The sequence below is a fragment of the Acinonyx jubatus genome, chromosome D3 (genome assembly GCF_027475565.1).
Source record: "Acinonyx jubatus isolate Ajub_Pintada_27869175 chromosome D3, VMU_Ajub_asm_v1.0, whole genome shotgun sequence".
Taxonomy (NCBI): Eukaryota; Metazoa; Chordata; class Mammalia; order Carnivora; family Felidae; genus Acinonyx; species Acinonyx jubatus.
This window is the reverse complement of record NC_069392.1, coordinates 55,406,024-55,421,687: the sequence shown is the minus strand read 5'-3', so window position 1 is coordinate 55,421,687 and position 15,664 is coordinate 55,406,024. Positions and strand designations below refer to the sequence as shown.

General features: G+C 39.1%; 1 protein-coding gene across 3 annotated transcripts in view; it reads right to left on the bottom strand.

The window, feature by feature from the left end:
- GALNT1 (polypeptide N-acetylgalactosaminyltransferase 1) overlaps positions 1–15,664 on the bottom strand; it is a 126,198-nt gene that overhangs the window by 24,614 nt on the left and 85,920 nt on the right. For 2 of the 3 annotated variants that reach the window (XM_053206670.1, XM_053206669.1), the window contains one exon: positions 1,278–1,444. The exons of the other annotated variant lie outside the window; for it this stretch is intronic. In XM_053206670.1, the coding sequence (XP_053062645.1) occupies positions 1,278–1,444 (167 nt within the window). The remainder of the gene's footprint in view (positions 1–1,277; positions 1,445–15,664) is intronic. 3 annotated transcript variants of the gene reach the window in all.

Below are 15,664 nucleotides of genomic sequence, written 5' to 3'. Positions count from 1 at the left end.
TACGCTATTATTCAAATGCTTTGTGTGTTTATAAACTGTCTCCTTAATTACATCAAGCAGGCAAGCTACAAGGTACTCAAGAAGGTAGGACCATATATTATTCTTCATTTGTACTTCTATAATCTGGCAAAGTGGTGAGATTTAAATTGCTATTAATGTGCAAATTACTCCCCAAAATTAAGACATGAAGTGATTATGATTAAATTTACATATTTAGAACAGTCATGGAAGGAGAAGGTAAAATACTTAGATAAACCATCTTAGTAGATGCAGTGATATTAGGCAAGAAAGATGGAAGCAGCAAAAGAGGCTGAAATAATGGTCAGGAAGTCTATGGCTGGTCAAGGAAGAGACATTTTCTGTAGTTCCTTCCAAATTTTTGGAATATTAGGGGAACGAATACAGGACACCAATGATCCTCAATAGTGCTGTGGGGGGAAAAAGCCTGGGAAATGCCAGGTATGTCTGAGTTTAACAGGTTTCTCTACAGATGGGACTTAGCAGAGCCTTCTCTATGCTACCTTGTGGTGTGAAATCTCCATGAAGAATTCAAAATAAATGATGTTGGCTCAAGGTACTTTAAATTAATACACCTTTCCCAAACAAGGACTTCATGAGACAGTTTGAGAGATTCTAAGCTTGTGAAAAACTCTGAGATCCCTAGAAGAGTATTTGGGCAAGAGTCACTGTATAGATTTATTATGAGATCAGAGTCATATTACATATCACTTTCTCATAAATTCCTTCCTCAGCCTTTTATATAACCAGCTATAGATCATTCTTGGAACTCAGGAATGGAGAAAATGGGGAAATCTAAGAAGAATCTGGAGAACTAAGGCTTGCCCAGCCAAGACTCTGTTTTCCTTGCCAGAGGTGCTTCCCTATGACACATGGAACTCAATTTCTCCATACTGGCTCTAAGGAGGTCAAGTCTCTCTCCATGGACTCACGGCTGCAACTTCCCAAAGGGAAAATTCTAATAAAATTATGTGGGTTTTTTCAGTAGTTCTGCATAAATGTTTATATGATATAGCATTATTTCTTTTTAAAACAAGATTAAGTTGTAATACAAATTAAATGCTAATTAAGGTAATATCTTAAGTTTCTTTCACAAGGGTGTAATTTTTTGCATATGTGAATGAGTCCAAATGCCACAAACATTTTTAGGATAAATTAGAAGTCTGTATAAAATTGTTAGGTTAAAAATGATAGCGACGTTTCTTAACCATTAATGATAAAAGCTGTAGCATATTATGGCATTAAAATTTAAAATTTACCTCTTTCACTGGCATCATCTACTAGAACAATTTCTTCTAGCATGTGTCTTGGTGAACGATTAATGACACTATGGACAGTTCGCAGAAGTGTGCTCCAAGCCTCATTGTGGAAAACAATCACCACACTTGTTGTAGGAAGATTATCTGGATACACCTTTGTTTTACACCTAGAGACAAAGCAAATGCCTTTATAAAAAGTGACTGTTAAAATAGCATACTCAATGCACCTGGAGTAGGAGGGGTATCAGAACAATAAAGACAGTTTGCTCTAGTGGTGGGACTCTTGGGAACTGTTCATTTAAGTTTTGGTTTATTTAAGTACCTATTTAAAGTTATATTTTTAGATGTAAATTATCTTAAAGATGTTAACTGTATACTTAAAATTAGGCACCTCTTCCTGGTCAGTGTTTTCTGTTGATTCAATTTAATGGACAATGTATTAAGGCGACATCATCAATCTGAAACTGAATGTGTCTCAAGAATCCAATTAAGACAAAAAAAAAAATGGAATCACTGGAATCTATGCAGTTTAATAATCTAAACAACACAAAAAAAACACTTTCCACAAGAGAACTCATATTTACTGAGTACTATTTTGTATCGGCAGAGAAGCTTCCTAACAATTCTTAGAAGTATCTGAGGACACATTTCACACAGGAGAAGATGAGGACAGACATAATGAGGAAGTAGCAGGGCCTGACTGAGGACTCCAAAGTCCATGCTCTGCTCAACTAAAACGTGTGACCCCCCTTCCTCTATGCTAAAATACCAATATGCATCTTGTGTAGTAAAGACCAGGTCTAGAAATGCAGTCACCAAGAAGACCAAACACACCCAAAATATATGCACACAAGACCAACATATTAGTCATATGTTTCCAGCACTTTTTTAGGCAACATGCCCTCTCCCTCCATCCAGTCTTGTTAGCTGGGTGAAACTACTAAACCACAGAGGACTATAACAGCAGTTAGCAAGCAGACACCAAGGGATGCAGCTTAGAACATGAGCTCTCCTAAAAAATGCACGTGTAACTCTTTTGGTTTGGTTTGCAATCTGCAACCATCACTCCAGCCTTCTATTTCCACCTTTGTTTCCTGCTCTCTTACAAGCTCCCCAAACCTTGTGGTCTCTCCAATCTCATCTGTTATCACCTGCCAGCGGGAGTGGACAAAGGAAAGAAGGGGAAAGAAGTAAGAAAAATACCAGCGAAACCCCTCTTCTGAAGCAGTCATGATGACCTACTTACTCAAAGTCCCACACTAGGGCGGCTGGCTGGCAGCTGGAAGAAAAGGAAAATGGCAGGGAAAAGAGAGGACAAGGGATAGGGACTGAAAGGAGGAGGAGGAGGAGCATTCATTGTGGGGGCCCCATCAACACTACTCCCTCTCTCTCCAAGGAGAAAAGGACAAACAGATAGCATCCATTGTCCTTCATTAAATCCCCCTTCAGCCCCTACCATCCTCTTGACCATTCTCCAAGTCCCCCTTCACAATGTGGTCTCTGTCACCTATTACTTATAACCTTACTCCTGTCCATTGGCCCACAGCCTCATTTCCACACCACACTCCACACCCCTCACCTTAGGTTCATTCCAAGCCCCACCAGGAGGCCACCACACAGCCTGCCGCCCTGTCTACAGCTCCTTCCAAGTCCAGGCAGCATTGGTGAGGCCCAGACAACCAGGTGTGCAGGCCATGGGAAGGATAGTGTGCCCTTAGCATTCCAAATAACACTTTTGCCAACAGCTTCCCATCAAAACTCTGTTATGTTATAAATGGTGGGTAGATTATATACATACTCGGTACTATGCTTCAGATACATCACAGGTGAGCAAGTCAAGACACTCGTGTTCTCATGGTGTTCATCCTGAACACCTGACTCACAGACTACCGGCACAGGACTCTGAAATCAGGAATGGCCTGTATATGAGTAAAGGGGGCTCAGAAAAAGTGTTTCTAATATTATTTAACTGAATCATATTAAGTCATATATGATCTCTTTTCTCAAATTAATCTTTACTCATTATTGTAGAATTGGGACACAGAAAACAGTCAAGATAACTACAAAGTTGTTGGCTTACAAAACAACAAAAGAGCAAAATCAAGACCCAGAAGATAATTAGGCAAAATGCACAGTGTATAAACAGTATGCATGGCTAGCAAGCAGACAGGAAGAAGAGAAAATCCTGAGAAAGCAAATTCTGCAGAAGAAAAGTAAGAAGCCAGATTTCTTGGAAGATACAGTAAAGAATTCAATTCTGGAAGTGTATGGAAAGGAAGACTTCAAAGAACACTAGAAATAGAGACTAAAATGGAAATCATTCACAAGAGGATGTAAGAATCAGAAAGCCAAACAAATATTAGGATCTGGACCAAAGGGAAAATAATTTCCTAAATCAAACAGTTAAATTTAATAATTCAGAGAACACAGCAAATTCATAAATGTTCTCTCAAAGCAACATAGAAAATATAGAGAAAATATGAAAAAGTCAACATAACTGATATCAGAACACGTAACCCCCACCCCAAACTAGACATAAGGCTCTCGAAGAAAACCAAAGGTCCTTTCAGCCTTCTAGTTAAACTGTTCCCATGGAGGGACGACCTGTCCCCGTGGAGGTGAGAGTGCGGGATCCTCCTGGGGGCGGGACACACAGAGCTGAGGATGGGCAGGAAGGCCACAAGCAGCTTTCTTCCACGCTGTCCCAACAGAATCTTTCATCCTTAGGAATGAAAATTAGCCAGTGTAGGGTTGTGCTACTTAAATAGTTACAAGCAGGTTTAACAACAGGGTGTGGCGATGGGGAGAGAGGGAAAAGAGGTTTAATTTTTTACTGAAATATAACATACATACACAAAAGCACACAGATCACAAGTATGCGGCTGAATGAATTTCCACCAAGCAAATGCATCAAGTAGCCAGCACCCAGATGAACGACTGTTTATTTACTTATTTACTTCATCTGGCACCCAGATGAAGCCGACTGTGACCAACATCCCACAGGTTTCCTTTGTCCCCTTCGCAAGGTCACCACTCTGCTGGACCTTTAGCATTACAGAGGAGTTCTGTTTTTTTGTTTTTGTTTTTGTTTTTGTTTTTTGAACTTTATTTGAAAAGAATAATATAGAGCAGTAGTTCTCAAGCTTTTTTTTCATAATCCCTTTATGTGTTTAAAAACTGATGATCCCAAAGTGCTTTTATATAGGTTATAGCTATTGACACTTACAGTGTAAACTAAAACAGAAAATTTTAAAACATAAGCATCCACAAACACGTATTACACTAGCTATCAGAGAGATGATTCATTACTATCACAAAGTGTGCCCATTATGGATTTATGGTCTCTTCGCTCCCAATATACCCTCCACTGCCTACTCTGTGGCAATGTAGCTGGCTCCTATAAGCATTTCTCCTTTGCAGCTGGCAAGAGGCATACAGAAGCTGTGCATGGCACACATACAAACAGAGGGTGTTGGAGGGACACTGCAGGAAGTAAGGACTTCCCTTCCCGGTTCCCGTGCGCTTTCATTTTTCTTCTCCTTCCCACTTTGTGGCTGCCAGTGGAATGTGTGGTGGACGCCCAGATGCGCTGTCTCCACTGAGTTTCAACAGCACCTACCCCCTCAGGCAGATTCTCAGCGAGTCTCCCAGCCACCTTAGCAGCTCGCTTCTCAGTTTTGGCTTCCTGCACCCCTAAAGGGGGGAGGTTCCTGTTTGCCAGTTCTGGCTCTGGTTTCCTGCCTCAATGCACTTCAAAGTGTATTTCCTGCTTATTAGGCCTGCCTACCAGCCCCCACTCTGGAGGGTACCATGTGCCAGGTCTCACCAGGAGTAACAGGTTAAGATTTCCCTCTATCCAGTAACCAGTTATTACACATTCTCCAATGAGGTCTGAACCCCAGCATTAGGGAGGGGGCTCCCTTCCAAGATTTTACATTCCTTGGTACTCTCAACCCATGATATACTTTACAATTGTCTTTGCCTCCCTGCAGTCAATCCCACTATAGTTAACAATTATATTAAACTTTCTCTGTTCAAATTATTGCATGATTTCAGTTTCCCAGCTTGACCCTGATCCATATAGCCTCTCAAACTCCACTGTGCACCAGCTGAGTAAGACAAAAAGGATCAATAATTGTCTTGGTATTATTATGAAAACTTTTTGACCTTGCGGGCTCCCTGAAAGAATCTGAAGGACCTCCAAAAGTCCCAGCATCACACTTTAAGAAGTACTGATACACAGCATATTCTTTTGTGCCTTAATCCTTTCCTTCGACATTGTTTGTGTATCATCCATATTGTTATGGGTAACAGTTTTATTGCTGCACAGTATTCTTTTAAAGGACATATAAATTATATATATATAATTATATATTACATATATAAATAATAAATATATATATTATTATACATATATTAGAATGAATATATATGAATATATTCTATATATATCTATATATATAGATATATAGATATATATAGATATAGATATATAGATACATATAGATATATATATTCTATATATTCTATACATATATAGAATGAATATATATCTATATATATGTATACATACATATATACATACATATATATATATTCATTCTAACACTGATGGACATTGAGGTACTTTCCAGTCTGGGCTATTATAAACAATGCTGGGGTGTCTGGGTGGCTCAGTTGGTTAAGTATCCGACTTCAGCTCAGGTCACGATCTCGCGGTTCACGAGTTCAAGCCCCATGTTGGGCTCTGTGCTGACAGCTCAGAGTTTGGAGCCTGTTTCGAAATCTGTGTGTCCCTCTCTCTGCGCCTCCCCTGCTTGTGTTTTGTCTCTCTCTTTCTCTCTCTCTCTCAAAAGAAACAAACATTTAAAAAATTAGAAATAAATACAACTGTGAAAATCACTCATGTATATGTCTCTTGGTGACTATGTATGCATTTTTGTATTTTGGGGCAATAAAGTATATATAGGCTCAGCTTTAGCAGATACCATAAAATGGTTTTCCAAAGAGGATGTAATAACTTACACTGTCATCAGCAATATGTTAGTTTCAATTGTTCCACAAACCTACCAAGAGTGTCATTTTTTTAAAGACACCCCCCGCCCCCCGACAAAAGGAGGTAATTAAGTTCTCTGAGTTTTAACAAATACAGTAGTTTCATAAAACCACCACTTTCAGGAACCAGAACAATTTTACCTCCAAAGAACCCCTTTTGTTACCCTTTTATAGTCTCACCCTCCCCTACACCTAACCCCTAGCAATCCATATCGGCTCTTCATTGCTATAGTTTTGTCTTTTCACAAATATCATATAAATGGAATTATGCAGCACGTAATCTTGGAGACAGGTTTCTTTCACTCAGCACGTCTTTGAGATTCATTCAAATTACATGTATCAAAAGTCTGTTATTTTTTACTGAGCAGTATTCCATTCCAATCAGTGTTTTCATTCACCAGCACTTTCCAGTTTGGGGCTATTATGAAGAGAGCTGCTAAACACATTCATGTATCAATTTTTGTGTGATCATGTTTTCATTTCTTTAGGATAGATATCCAGGGCTGGGCTTGCTGGGTTACATGGTAAGTATAACTTTGTAAGTGTAATTTTTAAACTGCCAAATTGTTTTCCAGAGATACTGTATCACTTTGCATTCTCACCAGAAATGTATGAGAGTTCCAACTGCCCTGGATCTTTGTCAGTGCTTACTATATTTTTTTATTGGAGCCATTTAAATAGGCATACAGTGGTACCTCATTATGGTTTTAACTGGCATTTCCCCAATGACTAATGTCTTTCCATGTGTTCACTTGCCATCCATATAGCATCCTGGGTAAGTCAAATCTTCTGACACTTTATCACATTCATTTTTTTTAACTGGGTTACATGTTTGAGAGTTCTTCATGTATTTTAGATACAAGTCTTGTGTTGGAGGTATAGTTTGCCAATATTTTCTTCCAGTCTGTAGCTTTTTCTTTCACTCTCTTTTCATCAGAATCAAAGTTTTAAAATTTGATGAAGTTCACCTGATCAATTTTTTATTTTGTGAAATTATGCTTTTTGGTTTAATTTTTTAATGTTTATTTAGAGAGAAGGTGTGCATAAATAAGCATGAGTAGGGGGAGGGGCAGAGAGAGAGGAAAGCGAGAATCCTAAGCAGGCTCCAGTGTCAGCGCACAGCCCAATGCAGGGATTGATTCTAAGAACCATGGGATCATGACCTGAGCCAAAAATCAAGAGTCAGATGTTTAGCCAACTAGGACACCCAGGCACTCCTATGAAATTATGCTTTTGGCTTCATGTCTAAATACTCTATGCCTCATGCCAGGTCCTGAATATTCTCCCTAAAAATTATAAACATTTAGATTTTACATTTTAAAAAATGTTTAATAATTTTTGAGAGAAAGCAAGCGGGGGGTGAGAAGGGGGGGAGAGACAGGGACAAAGGATCCAAAGCGGGCTCTGTGCCGACAACAGCAAGCCTGATGTGGGGCTAGAACTCACAAATGGCTAGATCATGACCTAAGCCAAAGTCTAAGTTGAGTCTAAGCCTAAGCTCAACTGACCGAGCCACTCAGGTGCCCCCTAAACTTTCAGATTTTAGATTTAGATTTCGGATCCAATTTGAGTTAATTTTCATAAAACACCTGAAATGTGAGATTCACATTTTTGCATATGGATATCTAATTGTTCCAACATCCTTTGTTGAAAAGATGATCTTTACTGAATGGCTTTAACACCTTTGTCAAAAACCAAATAGCTATATCCCTGTGGGTCTATTTCTGAACTATGTATTCTGTTCCACTAATCTATAGGTTTCTTTGCCAACAGCACTGTCTTGATTACTGTGGCTTTATAGTAAGTCTTTAAATTGGGTACTGTATTTCCTCCAATTTTACTCTTTTAAAAAATTATTTTTGCTATTTTCTTTGCCTTTCCAAATGAATGTTTAAATCCCCTGCTGGGATTTTGAGTGGAACTGTATTGAATCTACACATCTCCTGGGGGAGAACAGACCTCTTTTACGTGGAATGTTCCAACACAGCTAGAGAACTGAAGCGTTACTTGTCTGACTCTGCTGGGCACTGCCTGTGCCTGTGTCTGTGCTCTAGGCCCAGCAGCGGGAGACAGGAAGAGAGAAGCATGGAGGATTCTACCCATGATCTGGAGACCACAGCTGTTCTGCTCCAAGAGATTCCCCTCCCTCAGAGTCAGCTGCTTGTCTGGCCGTTGCCCCCATGGCTGTGCTGCCCCAGCAATACTGCCTAGGAACTGGGATAGTAGAGAAGGGGAAAGAAAAAGAGACAAAAATAGGGGTGTTTCTCCATTAACCCCTAAGAGATCCCTTTCTCATTCCTCAGAACAGAAGGAGTAGGTTACTCTTGGGGCTCTCCTTCTGCACCCAGTACATGTATCTGAGTTCTGGCCTGCCTTCAAGTACAATGTTGAACAGAAGCGGAGAGCACATCCTTGCTTCTGATCTCAGGGGAAAGATTTTAGTCTTGTACTATTAAGCATGATATGATACTAAAAGCATGCTTCATGAAAGAAACAACTAATCAATCTGACTTCCTCAAAAGGTACAACTAAGGAAATGAAAAGACAAACCACAAACTGGGAGAAAATATTTAGAAATCATATTTGTATCCAGAATATATAAATGGCTCTTACAACTCAGCAACAGGATGACAATCTGATAAAACATGGGCAAAACATTTAAAGAGAAATTTCATTAGAGATGTAAGAATGGCCAGGGCAATCAGGTGGCTCAGTGGGTTTAAGCACCTGGCTCTTGATTTAAGCTCAGGTCATGATCTCACATCTCACTGTTCCTGGGGTCTAGCCCTGCGTCAGGCTTTGCACTGACGGCACAGAGCATGCTTCAGCCCCGTCTTTCTCTGCTCCTCCTCTGCTCCTGCTCTGTCTCTCTCACTCTCAAAATAAATAAATAAACATGAAAAAAAAAAAAGGACATAAGAATGGCTAATAAGTACATGAAGATATTCCCAATATCATTGGTCATAAGGAAATGCAAATTAAAACCACAATGAGATACCACTTCACACCCAGTAGAATGGCTATAATAATAAAGACAGGTAAAAAGAGGTGTTGGTGAGGATGTGAATAAACTAGAACTCTCATACATTTTGCTGGTGGGAAGGTTCATGGTGCACCCACTGTGGAAAAAAGTTTGACAATGTCTTAGTGAAAAATAAGGTTACCATACAACCTAGCAATTAGGAATCTACAAGAAAAATGAAAACATATATCTACACGTGTACCTGTATACCTTCTTGTACGCCTATCTTCTACACAAATGTTCTTAGCAACACATTCGTAGTAGCCAGAAAGTGAAAACAACCCAAATGCTCATCAACTGGTGACAGGACAAATGAACTGTGTTGTGTCCATACAACGGAATAACTGTGGCTGAGTGTGGGAAGGCAGAGTGAATACAAATGGACACCAGAGATCTTTTGGGGGTGATAGAAATGTTCTAAAGTTATAATGCTTGCATAACTCTGCAAACGTGCTGAAAATATAACTGAATTTTACACCTCAAACGGGTGTATTTTCTTGTTACAGGAAAGATGGAGTAAGTCACTCCCCCCTGTCTCTCCCAGTGAAGGGCACTGTAACTCCTGGATACAGTGCACGGAGCAGCTTCCTGAGGGGACTCTGAAATGTAAATGGTAGCAGCAGCAGGTCAACCAGGGAAGGAGACCAGAATTCGAAACTTCACCAAACCAGTGGGGAGTTTGCTACTTTTGTCCTCTGGCATTAGCCAGCGTGCACTCAAAGCCAGCTCCAAAATTGGAGTGCACAATGGGTGCACTAAGGAAGAGCCCCAAGAGAAGCTCTCTGTTTGGGTCTGAGGAACAAGAAAGGAGTGTCCGAAAGGTCTTGACTCCTGTTCTGTTTTGTTTTTTTCCTTTCTCCCTCCTCTGCCATCCTAGCAAGTCTGAGTTTGAGCAGCACTACACCGGAGCAGCGAGTCTCCTGGGAGGTGGGATGTCCATGGAGATCAAAATTACCTGAGCACCATTATTTAGTTTTTATTTTGATCCAAGGCCATGTACATAGCTTAAAGAATAAACAGCTTTGCAAAGCTTGTTTTAAAAAGTTGTTCTCTCAAAAAAAAAAAAAAGCCGTTCTCTCACCTGTCTGCCATTTTCTCCTTTCCCATAAAACAAACCACACGCAATTCTTTCACTGCTTTCTGTTGGTATTTACCTCCATAATTCTAAATACTGTATCTGAATTTTGATTTGACTTTCAGTTCTAGATATTACATATTGACTTACTATAGAATATAGGGCTTATTTCCTCCTATCCCCATCCTAACACATACACTTGCTACTCCTCAGTCTCCCAATATAGTTACGTTCGAAATTTGGTTCCCTGTTCTTTAATGTTCATATAAGGACTATACAAAATGCTATTGATAGCTGATTAATATATTGTGAATACTTTCCCTTTTCTGTACAACATTCCCTTCCACTTCACCCTGGATTATTTTTCCCCTTTCCTTAGTTTTCTATGTATTTGTCATTAATTCAAACACAGACTCTACAAATTATCTAAATAGTCTCTTAAGATGTTCAGAAGCATTAACTATAATATCACTGAAATCTTAAAACAAGCTCCCCTGGAATTTTCCAGGCTGGCTGCCTCTGTGCCTACACCACTGTCATCTGGGCTCTCCCCCGGCCACCTGTCTGTGGATTCTGTGAGCCCTCTGCACACTGCATCTCCTGGCTTTCATATCCTATGTCTTTCTCTTCCTTAGTTTACTGCTTTGTCTGTCAGAGAACACAGACTGAGAAAGGACGAGGGGAGACGGGCAGGTCTTTGCAACTATATCATCACTACCACAGTAGACTGATGATGCCTTTAATGGGAGTAAGTTATATACTGAGGTGGAGCTGGAGTTGATTGAAAATCCCTTGTTTTAAACAAGTGAAAACACAAGTGGTTTCATTTAGGTCTCTATGTACAACAGTAATTAAACGATGGCCTACATAACAAGCACTCTTGTTAGAAGTGAAAGAAATACTGAATAAACTCTAATGCTTGAATTTCACTGTGTGGTCTGAGAGTTCGTTTGAGGGCCTGCCTGAGTGACTCAGCAGTGTTTTGGGAAATAGATTATTAAATTTACTTAGCACAGTGTTCATCTCAGCAAGACTGGGCTTACCAGAGAATCAATTCACACAAACACCTAACAATTCAGGAATGTAGAAGTCCCATGATAATTACTATTTATATTATTTTGCAACTGTTACAGTCCCATTATACTTATTTTAACCCTTTTAGGGCCTGAAAAATTATTAAGAGTTTTTATGCATTGCCCCACTTTATCCTTACAACCGTAAGACAGAGGCCTTCTCCCAATTTTACAGATGAGAAAACTGAGGCTTAGGGAAAGGGAGTAGTTTTACTCTAAATCAAGGTGCATATGCACATAATCCAATTCTCTTCTCTCTGTCCCTTTTGGCTATCGTTTTTAAAGTATTCTTCATCATCCACTAAATTCAGCCTGTCACTGCCATTTACCAATGACAAGTCAGTATTTCTTAAGATGGCTGGCCACCTGTCTGGCAGTGTTTGGCAATGTTCTATAATTTCTCTTCCGTGTACTCTCATTCAGACAAGTTCAATGAAGATCCAGCCATAAAAGTGATGGCAGGGCACAGTGATTAAGATGACATGTTTTATCAATGACAGATTTCACTTGGATCATTTATTAGCCATACTTTGCACAAATCATTTAATCTCCCTAAGTCCAAGTTTCCCTGCCTGTAAACTGGGCATGTTAGTATTTTGCTCAATTGTTCAGATATGACCATGTGTGTAGTGCCTGGTCCATACTAAACACTCACTAGATGGCATCATTATTACTTTTTAAACATCTGAGACCAATTTTATAGGATGGAATTGCCACATTAGGTGACTTGGAATTTGCCTCAAACCTCCTGCCCTAAGATCACACACTACAAAAGTTATTCTTTGTTTTTAAGTCTTCTTGACTCTCGAACAATGCTATTCTTTCCCCCAGTTTCCTGCAGGAAACGTGTCCTTGGAGATCCTATAAGACAGTAACGGTTCCTGGCAGGCACAGGATGGTTTGTACACTGCCAGCTATACCACTGGTTAAGCCTATGACTTAGAACAAGCAGGGCTTCTTAGGGTTCAGAAAAGGGGGTGGAAATGCTGCACTCTAGGGGCCATCCACACTGCTTACTCTTCCACCTCTGCAAACTGGCCTGAAGAAGATCTGCTGGCCAGCTTGGTTCACTGTAGTGCACAGACAGCTAAACATTAATCTCATGTTTCTCATTTCACATTCCATTGTAAACACACCTCAGAAGCCAGACAGAGATTCGTAAAAAGGATGGAGGAAGCATGCTCGCAGTCAGCTTTCATGAGACTCACACAGGAGGACCTAGAGCTCCCTCCCGGAACACAGGCCTTCTCCATATCCAGGTGCCACAAAGTATTCACAGCACTGCAAGTCCTCACGACAACCCCTGTTATTTTCTTACTGTATAGATGACGATCCTGAGGTATGGAAAGGTCACTGACTAGTCCAAAGCCACACAGTGAGTAAATGGCAGAGTGAGACCTGGACTTTGCCACTACCAGGATATTAATGAGAAATTTATTCAGGTATAATTCAAAAAAGCACAAAGGGAGAGAAAAGTAAGAATACAATTTGAGAAGCTCTAGTCTATGCACATGAGTAATTCCAGAAGAACGGGCTGAGGGAATGGTGACATGGCACTATTTGAGATTACAGCCAGAAATGTCCTGGAATTGAAGAATACGAACGCTTACATCACAAGTATGCTATGAGCACCGAGCACGTAGATAAAGATAAATCCAAACAATGTAATTGTACAACAATGTAATTGACAATTACAATGTACCTGGGTCTTACTACTAAAGGAATAAAAATAAAATGTACAGCTTCCAAACAAAAGAGAGAAAAACATGAATACTTAAAAATTTTATCAACTGAAATGGTACCCATTAGCGAAACAGGAAAGGAGGAAAAAATGAAAAGGATGGTAAACAAGATTTATTAGTTGAACTTTATGAAACTCATTTTCATAGGTCAAAAATGGTTGAATATCAATGTCATATGGTTCAACCTAAAAGAAGCCCAAATATATCAAGTCACAATAAATGTAGATGCATCAAACTCACCTATTAAAAACTTATTAGGCCTGAAACTAATATTGTGCTGTATGTTAATTAACTGGAATTTAAATAAAATTAAAAAAATATTATAATGAATTAAAAATATAAATCCAGCCATTTAGTAGAGATACACCTAAAATAAAATCACACAGATAGCTGAAAGAAAAAGAAAAAATAGTAGTCATATTAGGAAAATGTTACACAGACTAAAAGTTGTACAGTGATATCAAAACCAGGGTAAAAAAATTAATAAAGATATAGTGAACACTGGATTTAAAAACAACAATATACTATGCATTGCCATAAATTCAGCCAATGATGCAGCCTTGAAAAATAAAAGAATGAATTAGAGAAATTGTCAAATCCATAATCATAGTGGGAGGTTTTTTTTTAAAGACAATGTAATCAGAACCTAATAGAGCATACACTCTAAAACACAAAAAATCCAGAAGTAGCAACCAACCAAACAATATTATTTTCAACTACAGAAGAAACAATTTTAAAAAACTGAACACTTTCTAGATTACAAATGAGGCTTTAACACATTTGAAATAGATCATGTTCATATACAGACCATGTTCTCTGACCATGACAAAATTAATCTAGGAATCACTAATAAAAAAAAAGAGGAAATCAAAAGGCAAAAAGAAATGTACCTAGAAATGTTTTAATGTATTTCTAGGTAATCCCGAGTTAAGCAAAAATCATACGGAAACTACAAACTACTTAGGAATAAATAAGAATGAAAATACTATAAATAAAACTAACAGGCTATACTGAAGTGATTCATAGATATAGAGTCTTTAATAATTATTAGAAAGCAACAATATTTTTAAGTAATAGTTTAAGCATTTAATTAAAAAAGCATTGGGGCACCTGGGTGGCTCAGTTGGTTAAGCGTCCAACTTCAGCTCAGGTCATGATCTTGTGGTCTGTGAGTTCGAGCCTCGCATCCGGCTCTGTGCTGACAGCTCAGAGCCTGGAGCCTGTTTCAGATTCTGTGTCTCCCTCTCTCTCTGACCCTCCCCTCATTCATGCTCTGTCTCTGTCTCAAAAATAAATAAACTTAAAAAAAAATTAATTAAACAAGTGAGGGAACAGATTGAACATGAAACACAGAAGAGATAATTACACAGAAAACAATTTAGGGGCACCTGGGTGGCTCAGCCGGTTAAGCATCCGACTTCAGCTCAGGTCTTGATCTTGCAATCCATGAGTTTGAGCCCCGAGTCAGGCTCTGTACTGACAGCTCGGAGCCCAGAGCCTGCTTCTGATCTCTCTGCCCCTCCCCCAGTCATACTCTGTCTTCTCACCTCAAAAATGAATAAATGTGAAAAAAAATTTTTTTAATAAAAAAAATTTTTTAAAAATCAGATAAACGAAAGAAAAACCCACTTCTTCTTTGGAAATTAAAAAACTGCACACCACTAGCAAGATTATCTAAAGAAAAAGGAGAAAAGTAACAAAAAATAATAGATATGAGAATAACTATACATTATATACCTAGTGAAAATGTTTTAAAACTATAAGATAATGCTGTGAACAAGTAAGAGAAAACACAGGGCTTCCGGTCACTGTGAATTACCCAAAGTTTAATTGCTATTGGGCTAACTAAAGCTCCTGACCTGTGTGAAAATTAATGAAGAGAAACCTCACTGAAACAGAGTCAGGAGGCCAGGCTGAGAAGCCAGTCCACCCAGCCTAGATTATAAGAATGTCAATTACAGGCCCCAACAGAAGAATGGTCAATAAGAAAGGATCACCAACTACAGGTCTCGACAGGAAAAGACATACACTGCATCTTCTACAAGAAATTGATTCCCTAGCTGCACCTCAGCAAATGAGAAACCATCATCACCCCCAACTCCTGCTTTTCTCTAATTAGCTTTCATTCAAAACAACTCCTCCCAATTTCCTCTCCCACCTCCATAAAAGAAGGTCTTCTCCTCTGATCATTGCATTTGCCTATGGTTTTGCCGTAGCCTGTCCTGAACTGCAATTCTCTGCTACTACCAAATAAACCCATTTTGCAGGTAAAATAACTGGCTGTTCTTTTTTTCCAAGTTAATACCTGCGAACCTTTCCATGGTGCTTTGGGGAATTGATGGTGTTGTCACCAGTAAAATTAATCACAATCCTAAATTCACAGTTTTCTGAATACTCCCTTCATTTTCCAGCACTGATTA